Source organism: Apis laboriosa, unplaced genomic scaffold (genome assembly GCF_014066325.1).
Source record: "Apis laboriosa isolate Shangri-la unplaced genomic scaffold, ASM1406632v1 scaffold26_cov146, whole genome shotgun sequence".
Taxonomy (NCBI): domain Eukaryota; kingdom Metazoa; phylum Arthropoda; class Insecta; order Hymenoptera; family Apidae; genus Apis; species Apis laboriosa.
In genome coordinates, this window is record NW_025222592.1 from 1,112,726 (window position 1) to 1,128,348 (window position 15,623).

General features: G+C 25.8%; 1 protein-coding gene across 9 annotated transcripts in view; it reads right to left on the reverse strand.

The window, feature by feature from the left end:
• Window positions 1-15,623, reverse strand: part of LOC122713983 (max dimerization protein 1-like) — a 408,946-nt gene that overhangs the window by 171,273 nt on the left and 222,050 nt on the right. For all 9 annotated transcript variants that reach the window (XM_043934889.1, XM_043934891.1, XM_043934895.1 and 6 more), the window contains one exon: window positions 5,073-5,187. In XM_043934889.1, the coding sequence (XP_043790824.1) occupies window positions 5,073-5,187 (115 nt within the window). The remainder of the gene's footprint in view (window positions 1-5,072; window positions 5,188-15,623) is intronic.

The window sequence follows — 15,623 nt, forward strand, 5'->3', positions numbered from 1 at the left end:
AAAAAATCATAATCATACCAAAATCATATCAAAATCATTAAATCATAATATATATACACTTTTATGATACAATAATTTCTCGATATACCAAATTTTCGATATCTTTCCTACTCTTCAAATGACACATCAATAATCAAAAGATACAAAAATAGATCGAAAATTTTGTCAAATCTCTAAAATGAAATTTAGCCGAAAAATTTGTAATGATGAGAAACTCAGACAAATTCACTTTATCGGGTCAGAATAAGGTGTTGCGACGAGAACGGTGAGATAGAGTGGCGACGGACAATGGATGCGTAGTTAGTAAATTACAAGCTGGCCGGCACAATGCCATGCATCGTGGCGTGCGTGCGTGCACGGTCTATGACTATGCACGCGTGTTTGTCTATGTACCCTCTCCCATCCAACTCGCCTAGCTGTCGCTCCTCTGCCAGGCTATGGTTTACACAGAGAACGGCGTGCACCGGCGCGTATCCACCGTTCGTCCATGCATATAGAGTCCGCGTGGGAGATTTCTCGGTATACATCAATTCGAGCCGCTGCAGGTACCTGTACATTACGCGACTGTGCATTAGATACCCACGCCAAGATTTCACCTCTGTCCTCCATTTCCACTGCGCATTCTGTATATTTCGATTTGTGCGGAACAGTTGGGTACTGATGAATGACCTAGGTTAGTACATAGAGATTTCTTGATAGTTTAACGTTTTTTGGAAACAAAGAGAAAGAAAAAATGCTAATATTAAAAATTAGATAATAGAATTATTCGTTTCTATTGATCTATTGATTTTTGCTAATGTAAATATCTGACTTGAATTAGGGAAATTTAGAGACTAATTATATGTTAAGGTTTTTTACGAAATTAATTTGCGAAAATTTTTTGAATTTTAATTTCTGTGAAATTTTGGAAATAGATTAAAGAAGAGCTAAGCTAAGCTTAAAGAAATATAAACTTAGAACTTTCATTAATTTCTATTAACGTAAATCTAATATTTATTAGAAAGATTTTAATATGATACATAGAAATTTTGGAATAGATTAATAAGTTAGGTTGAAAAAATATTAATATTTTTCATTTCTATTGACTTTTATTTATGTTAATCCACAATGATCCTAAATTTGATATTTGAATACCAAAGAAATAAGTACATAAGAATATTTAGAATTTTTTTATGTTTTATATATTTTTATTTATAGAAAATAGAAATTATTTAATCTTTTCTTGTGAATTATTGGAAATAAATTAGAAAAATAAAAATAAATTAATTTTTAAGAATTAGAATTTTCTTATTTATCTATGTTTATGTCGATTCACAAATACTTGAATATCAGACAGAGAAAATGATCTGTACGATCTTTTTAATAGTTTGCTATGGAATATTTACGATAATAGATTTAGGAAAAAATATAATAAAAATACTTCATCTTTAGTGAAATGATTTTATCTTCGGCTAATTCCATCCAATATACAATCAAATTATTTATAATTAATAAATTTCTTCAATATTTATTTTTCCATAGCAAGTTTCATTCATACTTGTTTATTCTCTTATATTATCTTTTATCTTATTCTTTTATAATCATCTTTTCTATTTTCTTCAAAGTTTCGAATATTCTCTAGATCGATTACAATTTTAAAATTCAAGATTATCAAAAAGAAATAATCATTTCGATAGTTAATTACAATTCTTTTTGCCAATCTTGCTGTTGTCTCATGCCATTTTAAATCGATAATGTCGCATGTGACACGAGAATGGTACCGGAGGGTCATATAGCACTCAGCTATGATACAAAAATACATTGGATGATAGGTCTATTCTATACCAAGTCAGCGCTGATAGCTTCCCATCGATTACGTCTCATGACACACCTGCAGTCACGTTCACCAACTAAAAAAAACTTTTCTTAGAACAACCTGACATATCACGATAACTTGTATCACGAAAACATTAAAATCTAACCTATGGAAAGAAGCAAGAAGTCTATGTATCTATCTACTATCTACTAATTAATATAATGCAACTTATGACTATTTAATAATCGAAAAAAGATCGAAAAAAAAACAATATAAACAATATTATATTATTAAGAACTAAACAATAAAATTATGTATAAAACCTATGTATTTAAATGTTATGTTATTAACAAATTTAAATAAAAAATTTATGTAATGTTTTTTCAAATAAAAAATATAATATATTGGAAAAATATTTCTAGTTAGTATGCGAGTTAAACCAAATTAATTTTATATTAAATTTTAAAATTATGTAGGATAATATATAAACTAATTTGTTTTAGAATCTATTTATTATATTTGTTTGTTATAGCATATATCTATCTATTATTCAAAAATATTTTAATGTAATAAGTATATAATAATATTATTTACAACATGTATATAACTTAATCACATATGTGTAATAAGCAGGAAAAAAATGATTGAGAATATTACATACATTAGAAATATAAAAAATATTTATAATCTAAAAAAAGAATTGTTAGGAAAGTTTTTATAAAATAATTTTCAAAAATACAATTTTGTATACAAAATAAAAAATTTAAATAATAAAACTAAATAAAACAATTCATAAAAAAAAAGAAAATAAGAAAAATAGTTGCAAAATAAACATTACATTGGCTCGTAATTAAAAAAAAAATAAAAAAAAAAATTAAATAAAAGGAAAATTCGAGAATTCTAAGATGCCAAAGAAATAACGACAAGAAAAAAATCATAAAAGAAAGAAAAAGAGCTTAAAAAAAAGATAGAAAATGTGTAAGAGGAAATGAAGCGTGTCGAGGGTACAGGACGAAGAGAAGGAAAAATTAAAGCCGGGGGATCGAACAGGCCTGAACGATGAAAAAGGCCTGACCATCTAATGATAGAGAAAAAGAACGCGTCTCGTTCGTATTTCGTCGAGAGACGGTTCGTGTAATACTTTATTTGTCCGCCCCTGGACTTCTTTTTCTCCCATCTCTCTTCTTTATCGACCGAGCTCGGTCACGATTCTTTTCACACTCGGCCATCTTTTCCGCCATCTTTCTTGCTAATTACCCGACCCGTTTTCCACCCAGAAATCTCTTCTCGTCCCTTTCCACCTTTCATCCCCATTTTCCTGTCTTTTCTTCCTTTCTCTTTTTTTCTTTCTCTTTTTCTTTACTGTAAGCGAAGATGCATAGATATAGAAGAGAGGCTTGATGCTTTCCGTAAGTGCTTCTTGCTCGTTGATTCTCGCGAGCCGCGAGTTCGTGGAACACCCTATGAAATATTCAAACCGCCCATGTTCCCCTCACTGTGCAGTTTTATGGGCAATTTTGGTGTATCTGTTTGCTCGAACTTGCCTCGCGGAGATTAGGTGAAGGAGGAATAATACGTTTCATTGGATGGGATTTCATAATGAAATGGTATGTGATTATATATACTAATATGAAGATGATGATATTTTTTAATAATAAATTAAAAATTTTTTTTAATATCATTCAAGTTTTCATTTCAATAATTTTTTACTGTCAATTGTAATACTAGAGTTCAAATCAATAAAAAATAGATCAATTAATAATGATCTAAATGGATTTATAAAATGTTTGATGGAAAGATAAAAGATGTTTTATATAGGTTAAGATTCAGTCAGTGTGATTTAATCAGCATAGATTGTTGCGGTTTAATGTGGTTTCTGAACCATCATTAACAATACACGATGTTCACAAGCTGTCATCTATACTATGCAGAGATGAGAAGTTGTCTAACCTCGAACAAACTTTTCAGCATAGGGGTAAGAGGAGAAACCACCTAATTCTCTCCCACCTTCTGACTCTTGGCGATCATATTGCATAGAAATAAGGTCATTGTATCTGCGGCATTCGAAATTATGGTTATAGAATCTCTGTTCTATTTAAGTATTATAATTATGCCAATGCATTCTACTTCGTCGTTCTATTTTATTTCAATATGTAGTAGTGCTCCATTAATTATCGCAGAATTGAAAATGTGTTCTGAAAAAAAAAAAGGTTGGCATTTTGTTTAACGATACATATATTTCTAAGATATATTTCTAAGATATAATAAAGTTTTTAAAGATATATACATGTTTCAAAAACTGAAAATTCAATTCCAGAAATTGATGGAGATAACTTTAAATAATTAAACGAAAAGAAAATTAACCGAACACTATTATAGTTCATATGTATCAAGTGTTTTTTTTAAATCTATTCGATCAATAACGAAAATATTAAATACTAATTTCGATTGTAATTTAATTTTCGTCGGTAGTTTTAAATAGAAACTAATGAATTTTAAGTAGTTTTCTTTTATTTTTTTTTTTCACATAAATATTTTAATGATCATTATTATTTTAATCTTATATAATCATCGATAAATATTTCAATAAATTCAAATAAATGCAAAATTTGATATCTTTTAAGATTATGTACGATTTCAAGAGATTTTGTAGTCACGTATAATGATATATATATTTATATCATTATTTATAAGGCATTTCAATTATTGAGATTCTGATCTAGCTTTTATTATTTAGATTTTATATATTTGCACACAAATTTTGAAGGATCTAAATTTTTATTATTATTTCCAGCATTTTGTTTCTTTTCATTTTTTTCTTTTTGTCTTTTGTACATAAAATTTGTTGCTATTTTGTTTATATATACAATTCGTCTCGTTATACTTTTCCGCAATATACTTAGTAACACATAATTTTGTGCTCAGTCAGCTATATATTGTTCAAATTTTAAGTATATAATCCATTAAAAACGGAAAAGGAAATAATTTAAGCTCGGTGTGTAAAGTGCATAATCCATTATAAGTGCACGGAATAGAGATCATATTTTTTTGTAATTTTTTGTATTTTTTTATATTACATAAAAAGAAAAATGTTTGTTGTTGTAAATGTTAAAAAAAAAGATTGTTATAAAAAACTGGTCAAATTAATTTCTATGCTACAAAAGATCATTATCTTTTGGGATTTTTTAAATTTTGTGATTTATGAACAATTTAATTGATGGTAAAAGTATAAAATGTGTTTTTTAATAACTTGGTGTATTGAAATTTGTAATCTTACCTTGATAAAACGCTTGGCCTTAGTCAAGAGGCCCAACGTGGTATGTCTCGAGGTTTCCGGACCTAACGGAACCAACACCTTCAACTTTTCAAGGCAATTTCTGAGGTGAGCTCTCCTGTAATAAAAAATGCATCAAACATTTAATACATAAATAATGTACATTTTTTTCTTTAATTTTTAAATATTAATTATAAGAATTTTTAATTTCCTCTCTTAAAAATTTAAAAAATTTAATTTTCTTCATCTCTTATATATACATGATGTTTAAGAATATTAGAATTGTTTAACATAAATATAAATTTAGAAAAATAAAATTAATATTATAATTAATATTATATATAATATTATTATATATATATANTTATTATAATATATTTCATTTTTTTAAAAGTTTTAACATAATAATACAAAATATAATTTTAATTAAATTTTAACATATAATCTGCATATCATAATCTTAAAGTATAATACATTTTATAGTTAAATCATAATCTTAACTATAAATCTTAATATCTACTCTTGGTAACTACTTATTATAATAAATTCATCTTCAAAATTTTTATTATGTTAAACATAAGTATGTACATAAGTATGTACATTTTTTATTATTATATAACTATATAAATAATTAAAAAATAAATTAAGAATTTATATACACAAAAATAAAAAAATTTTATTATTTTTTTCAATTTATATATTATAATAACAATACAACACAATAAAAATTTTTTAAATAAAAAAAATATCATAATTATTTTATCAAAAAAAATCATAGATCCAAGAATATCACAGAATTTTTATTTTCAAATTATTCAAATTATTCATGTTGTTATCATCTATAGCAAAATTAATATTCACAAATTTCATTTTACTATTTATCTCACAATATTTTTAGCATACAAAAACATGCAATTATATAATTATAATTCTTTTTAAATAATAAATTAGAAGATTATTTTCTAATTGAAAAAAAAAAAATATATATTTTCAATTTTTTCTTTTTTTCACATTACTATAATAATATTTTAAAAATTGTTCTTAACTTCTTACTTCAAAATCCTCTGTTTTAACTTCGTTTATCTTTATTATTTATTTACTTATTTATTTTTTGCAAAAAAAAAACAAAAATTATTGAAAAACAATTTTTAAAATATTGGAAGCAAATTAGAATCGTTACTTCGTTTTTAAAATAAATAAATAAATAAATTTTTCAATAAAAAGATTCTACGACTATAAATACCCACAGAACTATTAAAACTATCCAAAACCAACGTGCACACCCATTTTACCCACTCACACTTATATCACCATTCCGACCAATGGTGGCCAATTTCACGCGGACCCGATTCGTCTTCTCCGGAAAGGTTTTCGAATTACCCACCAGGCCAGAAGGAAACCACGCGAGCGGCATTCGTTTTTCGCGTCACGTATACGGCCACCAACGAATGGAGCGGAATCCAACCGGCAAACAGACGGCGAAATTGAACGGGGTTATCCCCATCGGCTGCTTACACCACGGGTCGCATGGAGAGTCTACACGCCAGAGTTGGCCGCCGCGAAAGTGTCCGGAAGAAAGCGATAAGATCCCGATTATCGCGGCGATCACGGCCCATTAGTTGAACGAATCGCGCGATAAACATACAACCGGAATACCAAAGCGGGGAATCCCAACGGCGATTATTTTTATTGGGTGGGGGAGTGTCGCGCGGCGAGTCGGGGTCGCTTCCTTTTTCGACGGTTAGAGAGATTTAGTTTGGGTCAGAGAGGATGGTCGGTGCTGGTGATTTCGCTATCGGTAAGGTTGGGTTGATCTTTTTTCTTTGTTTTTTTTTTTTTTTTGGGAGGGAGGATGTGGTTAGTTTGAAAATCTTTGAATTTTATTTCGATGGAAAGGGTGCGAGATAGTGATTTCTGAAAGTGATAGAATATTTTTATTTAAGATTTTGAAGTAGTACGATATTTATTTTAATGTAAGATGTGTAAGATGATAATTCTTGAAATTGTGTTTTTATTGTATTTTTTATTTATCATTTTATCATTTTTAAATAATATAATATTTCGAAATATAGTCATGATTGTGGAATATTTGTAAATGATTCAGGATTGTTTTTTTTTTTTTTTTTGGATATAGTTCAAAGATTCTTGAGTTTTATTTTGAAAAGAGTTGAGATCAATGGAAACGATATAGTAATTTCTTAAAGATAATCTGATAGAATTTATAAAATTTTTGTTCAAGATTTTGAAGTACAATATTTTAAAATATTATGGTCGTGGAATAAATAGTAGAAGCTAGAAATTTCGTTGTTTGTTTTAGATTAGTTTTTTTTTTTTTTTGATGTTTGAAGATTTTTGAGTTTTATTTTAATAGAAAGGATTTGAAATCAGTAGAAAAATTGTGAGATGATGATGATTTTTGAAAAGTAGTGGAATTTATATAATTTTTGTTTAATATTAGAACTATTCATCAAAATGATTTCACATATTATTTTATGACTACTGAAAATAGTGTAATAAAAGTGCTTAATAAAATATTTTATTGAAAGAAATAATTGCATATTATATAAAATAAATATTAAGATAAATTATCTATCTTAATCTAATCTATTAATTACTACAAGTCACTAATTCTAAAATTTCAAAATAATATAATAATTTAAAACATAATAATCGTAATTGTAGAATTTTTATAAATAATCAGGATTGATGATTTCATTGTAACGTTTTTTTTTTTAAATGGAATGAATTTGAAATTATATTTTAATTCGGCGAATAAAATTTTAAATTAATTAAATAAAATTTAAATTAGTGAATATTTAAAAAAATATGGAATAATAACTTTTGTAAGATTTGTATTTTGATAGAATTTATATGTTTATTCAAAAAAATTTTTTAAAATCAAAAAGAAAAGAAAATACAAATTGAAATTTAATTTCTTTTCGTTAAAAATTGTTTATTTTCATTAAAAATTAAAAATTAATAATGAATTCCAACTCAAACGCTAAAAATCAGCAAAAATATCCCTTAAAAAATCAACATAGCATCACTATTTAATAATTACGCAATTAATAAATTATACAAATCCAAATTTAACTCATTTCTTTCAAAAATTATTTATTCCCATTAAAAAAAATATCTCAAGCATCTAAAAATCCGCTATAACAATTCTTAAAATACAATATTTATAACACAATTTAATTTATAAGATATTCACAAATCCAAATTTAATTCGTTTCTATTAAAAATTAAGAAAAACATAAGTTCAGACTGAAATACCCAAGAATCCACAAAAACAACTCCAAAAAAGATCAACGTGCCTATACGCATGTCCCAGACGCTTGAAGATTTATTTCCCTCTTCTAGCAATAATAATCCGTGTCGCGTCACGTGTGGCAAACACGCGCCATTACAGCCATTTAATTATAACTTTATACCCGGTTTATTGTCCCGTCGTGGAAAATGGAGACAACGACGCCTATGTCCTTCGCCTCGGCCAGCGACGTCATCGTCGTCCAAACAGTACGGACAAGACGGTGGAGAGAGGATGCGCGTTTGCACGTACGATTTTATGAGAAACAATAAGCCCGGCCCCGGCTTAATGATGTCATCAAACGGTATTATGTCTCGCGGGCCGCGGAGTGGACGGTTTCCGGGGTTGGATGGATGCATTCTACCCGCGGGACGCTGTTATGCACGGCCATTTAGGAAAAGGGGTTCCGTATTTAAGCGGCTACGACGAAGAATCTAGTTCTGACGTACAGTCTTGTACGAAACGATAGCGTATTCTACAGTTTCAATATATATTATAGATAATTTCAATGTTTTTCGAGACTAGTGTATTCAAATTTTACATATAGTTATATTAATGGCGGAACAGCTCAAAATTTTAGAGAAAAATTTATTAAAATTTATATAATTATTAATTAATTATTGATAAATTTATGTAAAAATAGAAATAACGTAGACCTTGCATTTAATTTAAAAAGCAAATTTGAAATTTTTCGAATTGTGTCACTATCAATGCCAGTAATATGTATATATATATTCATGTAAAATATTTGTTCCATTTTTTAATAATATACAATAATATATTTTTTAATAATATACAATATTTGTAAGATATGTTTAACGACTCGCTTCTAAAAATAAAAGCAAAAATTGGTCTCAACAAATAAAAATAAAATTAAGATTCTTATTCGATTATGGTTTATTTATTAAATTATAAATAATTGAACTTTGCAATAGACAAAGTAAATTCGAAATAAAATAAGACTTCTTCCCGTCTCGCTTCATCTAATGCGAACATGAATTTCTTATTAAATAACTTATTAAGTAACTTATTAAATAAGTTTCAACTAATTTTTATACACTTTTTATATTTGTTTTGGCGTCTTGATCTTTTAAAAATGTTTCATAAATACTTAATAAAATTTTCTCTAGAAAAAAATCAACTGTAGTTACTATTTTTATCTACAAAGTTAACACGTAAAATAAGAAAAATAAAATAGGAAAAAGCAAATAAACGTTTTATTGTTTTGAGAATAGAAAGATATCTTGTGTATTTTTGTGTGTTGAATTTGAGTCTAGTTGTAAAAATTTATAGTTTATAAAATACATTTTTAAATATATATAATAATTTTAAAATGATATTATTAAAATTAAAATTATGATAAAATTGATCGATATAACGTTGCATAAATTCACTCATCTCATTCAGAATAAAACATATATCTTCAATATATCTTAAATCAATAACATTCAAATCCGAATATAAACCATAAAAGAAATAAAACAAAAGAGATATTATATTTTTTTATATCTCAAGAAAATATTATATCCCAAAAGTGTGAAACGAAAATAGGAAAATCCATCGTGTGCGATATTGACCGGCGCAGAAATAGTTTGATCAACGTTCATCTGAGAAAATCCGATCGCTGGAAATTGAATATCTTATGGGGGTGGATCGCACAGTTGACGTGATCGAAATTTGCAATACCTGTGTGACGTGCAACGTCTCGTCGAATAAAAAAAATTTAATCAAACGTTTCGAACCGTGGAAAATTTCCTCTTGAAAGAATCCATCGTCCATCCGTAATACCGAATAAGGTGATGATTACGAGTTTGTACGGATATCCGGTTGAAAAATTGGCTCGCTTCAACTTTTCGTCCTCCTCGATAATTTGAATAAAGTTTCACCGATTTTTAAGGAATAAGATATAACTGGGGGATAATTCTTCGTTGAAGTTTATAGGGTAACATACTTTGGAGAAGTTTGCTAATAAGAGTGGCAGAAATTTTATGTTTCGAGACTTTATCAAGGGAACTGATAAAGAAGACCCTTTTCTGCTCGTGGATACTTGGGAACATTGTATTTGACGAAGTTTGGTATGAAATTTAATATTTTTCACGAGGGTTTAATAGAAGACGAAGTTTATTATTTTATTTTAAGTTTTTTATTATTCTGGAAATTTACATTCTTTGAATTTTTAAAGATGATTTTCGTATGAAGATTTTCGTAGAATATAATTTAATTATATTCTTATAATTATTTTTGTGAATAATAGAAAAAAATTTGGAAAAAATGGATTTAGTAAGGAATTTTTTCTAATTTTTTAAAATGCTGAAAAATTTTTCAATTAATAAATTAAATTCAATTAAACTATTTTTCTTTTTTTTCAAATATTAATTTAAAATTACTTTGGTTATTATGAGAATTTCAAATTTTTCTTATTGGAATAATTGTTTGTACAAATCATGATATATATATATATATATATATAAAAATTAAAAATAATTTATTACATCTTATAATATTTTTAATATTTAAAATCCTTTCCCCATTTCCCTTATAATAAATATTAATAAATTTATAATTGTACAAAATATTCATTTTGAAATAAATTTTTATATAAAGAATGATAAAAGATTAAAAGTAATATTTATTAAATCATTTTATAATTCATTTAGAAAATAAACAAGAATATGTTTGAAAAAATGAGAATAGGATTAAATGTATTATTTTTATTTGATGCTATTTCAAATAATAATTATTTCTATTTATATGAATTTTTAATAGATATTAATCACAATTATCTTTAAAATTAAAACTTGTATTTTGTTTTTTACATTTATTTATTATATTGTTTTATTATTTAAATTTAGCAAATGATAAAAAAAAAATCAAAACTTGTTTAATCGCAAATATACATATATCTCTAATTTAAAAATAAATAATATTACTTAATAAATTATATTACTTGATTCAATTATCACAATAATGATAATAAATGCAATATTTAATTTAATTCTATACTGGAATTTTTATCAAAAATAATATACAGAAATCTTTGAAATCTTTTCAAAAACAAATCATAAAAATTGCAATAATTAAATTAATCTTTATATAAATTTAATCTTAAATATTTCTCAATTTTCTTAAACTCCTTAAATAAACTATATAACAAAAATTACTAGAGATTAAATTAAATTAGGTTTTGCAATTGCAATATATAATCAATTCTATTTCCTAAAAGAAGATTAACAAAATTTTCTAGAAATATTCCATAATATTTTTTTAGCATAAAAATTTCAAATAATCAAACTAATTTTTATATAACTTTAATAATATTTAAATATCTTTTACGATCAATTTTCTTAAATTCCCTAAACAAAATATACAATGAAAATCACTGGAGATTAAATTAAATTACATTAAATTACCTTTACCTAAAGTTCCTTAATATTCTCTTAAAAATCATAAGTAACAATTCTAATATTAATAAATTTACCAATCTTATTATCTTAAAAAAAAAAAAAAGACAATAAATCCATTAAATTTTCCACCACTATAAAAATCCCAATAATTAAATTAACACTCTCATATTAATTCAATTCAATATATATATATACATCTCAAAATCAATTTTCTTGAATTCCCTGAGATATAAAAAAGACCTATAAAAAGAAAAGACCTTGTCGCAGTTCGCAGTTAACAACGCATGGTAATTACAGTAATTGCAATTAGTTTTACCATCAGCCATCCATGGCCACCGGAGGCTACTAAATCACGCGGCAACAACGACCGAAATTAATTACAAGCATCGAGTCATGGATCGGCGACAACCTCGGTTCCAGCCAACCTCGATTATCCGACACAAGGACCGTTTCATCCGTGCAAATCGTACAAGGGCCGGCCGAACTTACTTCGGCTACGCGATACACACGCGTCCACGGAATGAAAACTCGTCGAGGCGTGAAACGTTACGCAAATATATCGTGGACAAAGTTCTCGTGTAACCATGTCTCTCCATCTTTGACGTGGAACCGGGCGGTTCAAGGGGCAGCTGACATTCTATAAACAAATTATGAATTCTTGTATTTAAATTTCTTTGTTTTTAATTGTTGACGAAAGATGAAAGCATTTAGTATATTATTTAATTATTGTAAAATAATTTTGATTAATTTTGATTAATTGTAAATTAATAAATTTTGATTAATTGTAAAAGAACTCATTTATTAATTTACGTTGAATTTATTACTTTTTTCAAGATTTTTTTTTCTTTTTTTTGAAATTTCAAGATCATCAATAATATTACATACAATAATATACAGAATCATATTGAATATTTATTTGAATATTTATTTTAAAAGAATTATTATTATATATTTAAAATATATATAACTTTTCGTTATGATAAATATATATTTATAATATATAAAAGATAAATAAAAAAAGAATTATATGTTATAACAGATGTATAGAGAAAACAGATATATAGAGAAAATATAGAAAAGTATATAGGTATAAAAACTATACATATGTATTGTACATATTTATATTTTATTATAAATTTATCATATTATTTTAATTTTAGTATCATATATATTATCTCTAAAAGATAAAAGCTAATTTGATTCAAAAATCGAATATATAGAATAAATTTTTTTCATATTTTCTATTCGAAAAAATAAAGTTTGAAAATTCATTGGATAATAGTATCCAATCAGATTGAGACTCAAGATACAAATTTTCAAATTCGGTTTCTCAAAAATAAAATCTCATATTATTAAAAAATTTCATTTTGTAAAATTCAATTTTTATATTTTCGATTTATTTTTAAATCAAGAATCATTTTTTCAGTAGAACATTTTGTATATTTAAAAGATACATAAAAAAAATTAAATTAAATTTTGAACAAATTTTTTAAAAATAATTTAAATTGTATTTTTCTATATATATTTCTATATATATTTCAATAAAATTTAAAAAAAAAATAATTTATTTAAAAAAATATTTTAATTATTTTCAAAATGTTTTTTAATTACTTTTTAATATATTACAATATATAAACATTAAGAAAAAAAGTTTAAAAAGACTTTTAATTATTTATTTATCTTTAAATAAATTATTACAATTACTATTATTGTAAATTATAATTATGACGTATTACTGTTTTTGATTAAAAAATCAAGATCAATTATAATTTTCAATATATTTCGTATTTTTATTAAAATTTAATGATCTGACTGAAATTTAAAAACAAATTTTATCAATTATTAATATATTTCATATATACATATGAATGATTTATATATTATTATTATTATAATTTTAGATATTATAATATCTTATTATTTTTTTACTTGTACTTTTTGTACTTCCATGGTCAGATGATTCTTTCCATGTGAATCCTGATACGAAACGAAATTGAGAATGTCTAGACTTTATTTAAAATACTTATACATATATATATATCGTCAATCATCATAGATAATTTCTAAAAAAATTCTAGATATTTGGCAAAATATCAAAAATAAAAAATATGATAAAAAACGGTGTACATAGAGTATATATCGTAAAAGATACACGTTGTAATCAAAACAAAGATGAAACACAAATTATATATATATGTAGTATATTAATACTAATCATTAATAATTAATAAAAATAATAGTTAATAAAATTTAGCCAAAACCAATAAATATTATCATTGAATATCGTTTAAGGCCGAAGAATTTACCTTCACGTTAATATAACATATTGCAACGTATATATATAAACATTAACAACACAAAGAAAATTTACCTAAAACGGAACTTTTAATTATCTTCAAATTCCATAATCACAACGTAATGCAAAGTGACCCTGCGCATATATAAAAATAATCACGTATAGGCGCAGGCGAACGTGTATGTGCATCAGAGGCGAAGATATAAGCGGCTTAAAGGCGCAGAGCTGGGCTTGAAAACCGAACGCTCCACGTCCCTCCTCCTCTAATCCTCCTCTAACTAGGTCCACGCGCGCGCTTTTGCGCCGGGAACGTGTAATCGGTTCGTTTGAATTATTAAAGGAGGCCGAGCGGCCCTTGCGTTGGCCCTGTTCGCCAGAATTCATCCCCGTTCCATGTTTTTTCCTCAGTTTTCCACCCCCTTTATTTTTACCTGTTCCTCTCCTCGAAGTGGCTCACTCACGCTCCAACAACTCGCGTGCGCGCGCGAACACATCCGCTCGATTGCCTCTGAACCGTTCACGGCGTAATATCGAGGAGGGGTGGGGGAAGGGAGTTAGTGGTAGTGGTGGTTGAGTAATATAGTGGTCGTGAAACGAAAATTAGGGAGAAAAGGGAAGGATATATGGAAGGGATGTTAGGATTTGAGCCTAACATTTTGGGGGAAATGAAGAACTTTGATACGATTTTAAAGGGTTGGTTTGAGAAATATCGTGTGAAGAATTGTAGCCGAAATGGATTTTTATACATTTTTAAGATTTGAAAGATTAATTCTAGAAATCAAAATAAATATAAAATGATATATAAAAATGTTATTTTATTTATTAGATTGGTAAGCAATTGAAATTTATATGAAATGAAGATAAAGTAATAATGAAAATATAGTACAACGAAGATAGAGTGATCTTATTTTATCTTACTTTATTTTATCTTACTTTATTTAACAGAAACTTATTTTGCTTATAATTTAATAAATAAGTCTTAATTAATATTATATAACATTAATTGTAACCTCTTTATTTTGCCTTCTAGAATTAATTCTTCAAATATGATTCATGAATATGTTAACATTCATGTACTATTAAATGAAAAAAGATAAATGAAAATAGATAAAGAAAAAAATATATAAATATAATTTGTTTTGAAAATTCGTAATTTCATATGAACTATACTATATTCAATTTAAAAATAAATTCTTAACATTGATTGCTTAATTTCATTAATATAGAATAATAGCACATGCTTAATTATAAATAATGACTCGAAAATATGATTATTTAAAATGTAGTCCTAAATTGCATTTTAAAAAATAAAAATATTATTTATAAAATATTATTTATAAAATGAAAAATTTAATGCTTGAAGATTCAAAAAAAACTATAAAAAAAAATACATGATGCTTAGATTAATAAATGCAATCAAAAATTAATAAATGCAATTCTACAATTGCAAAAGATCTATGCACACACACTGCTAACTCTCGATATTCGTTTGACAAATTCAAAACCATTCAATCTTTAAAATTCTCCAAGCAAAGATTCGTAGA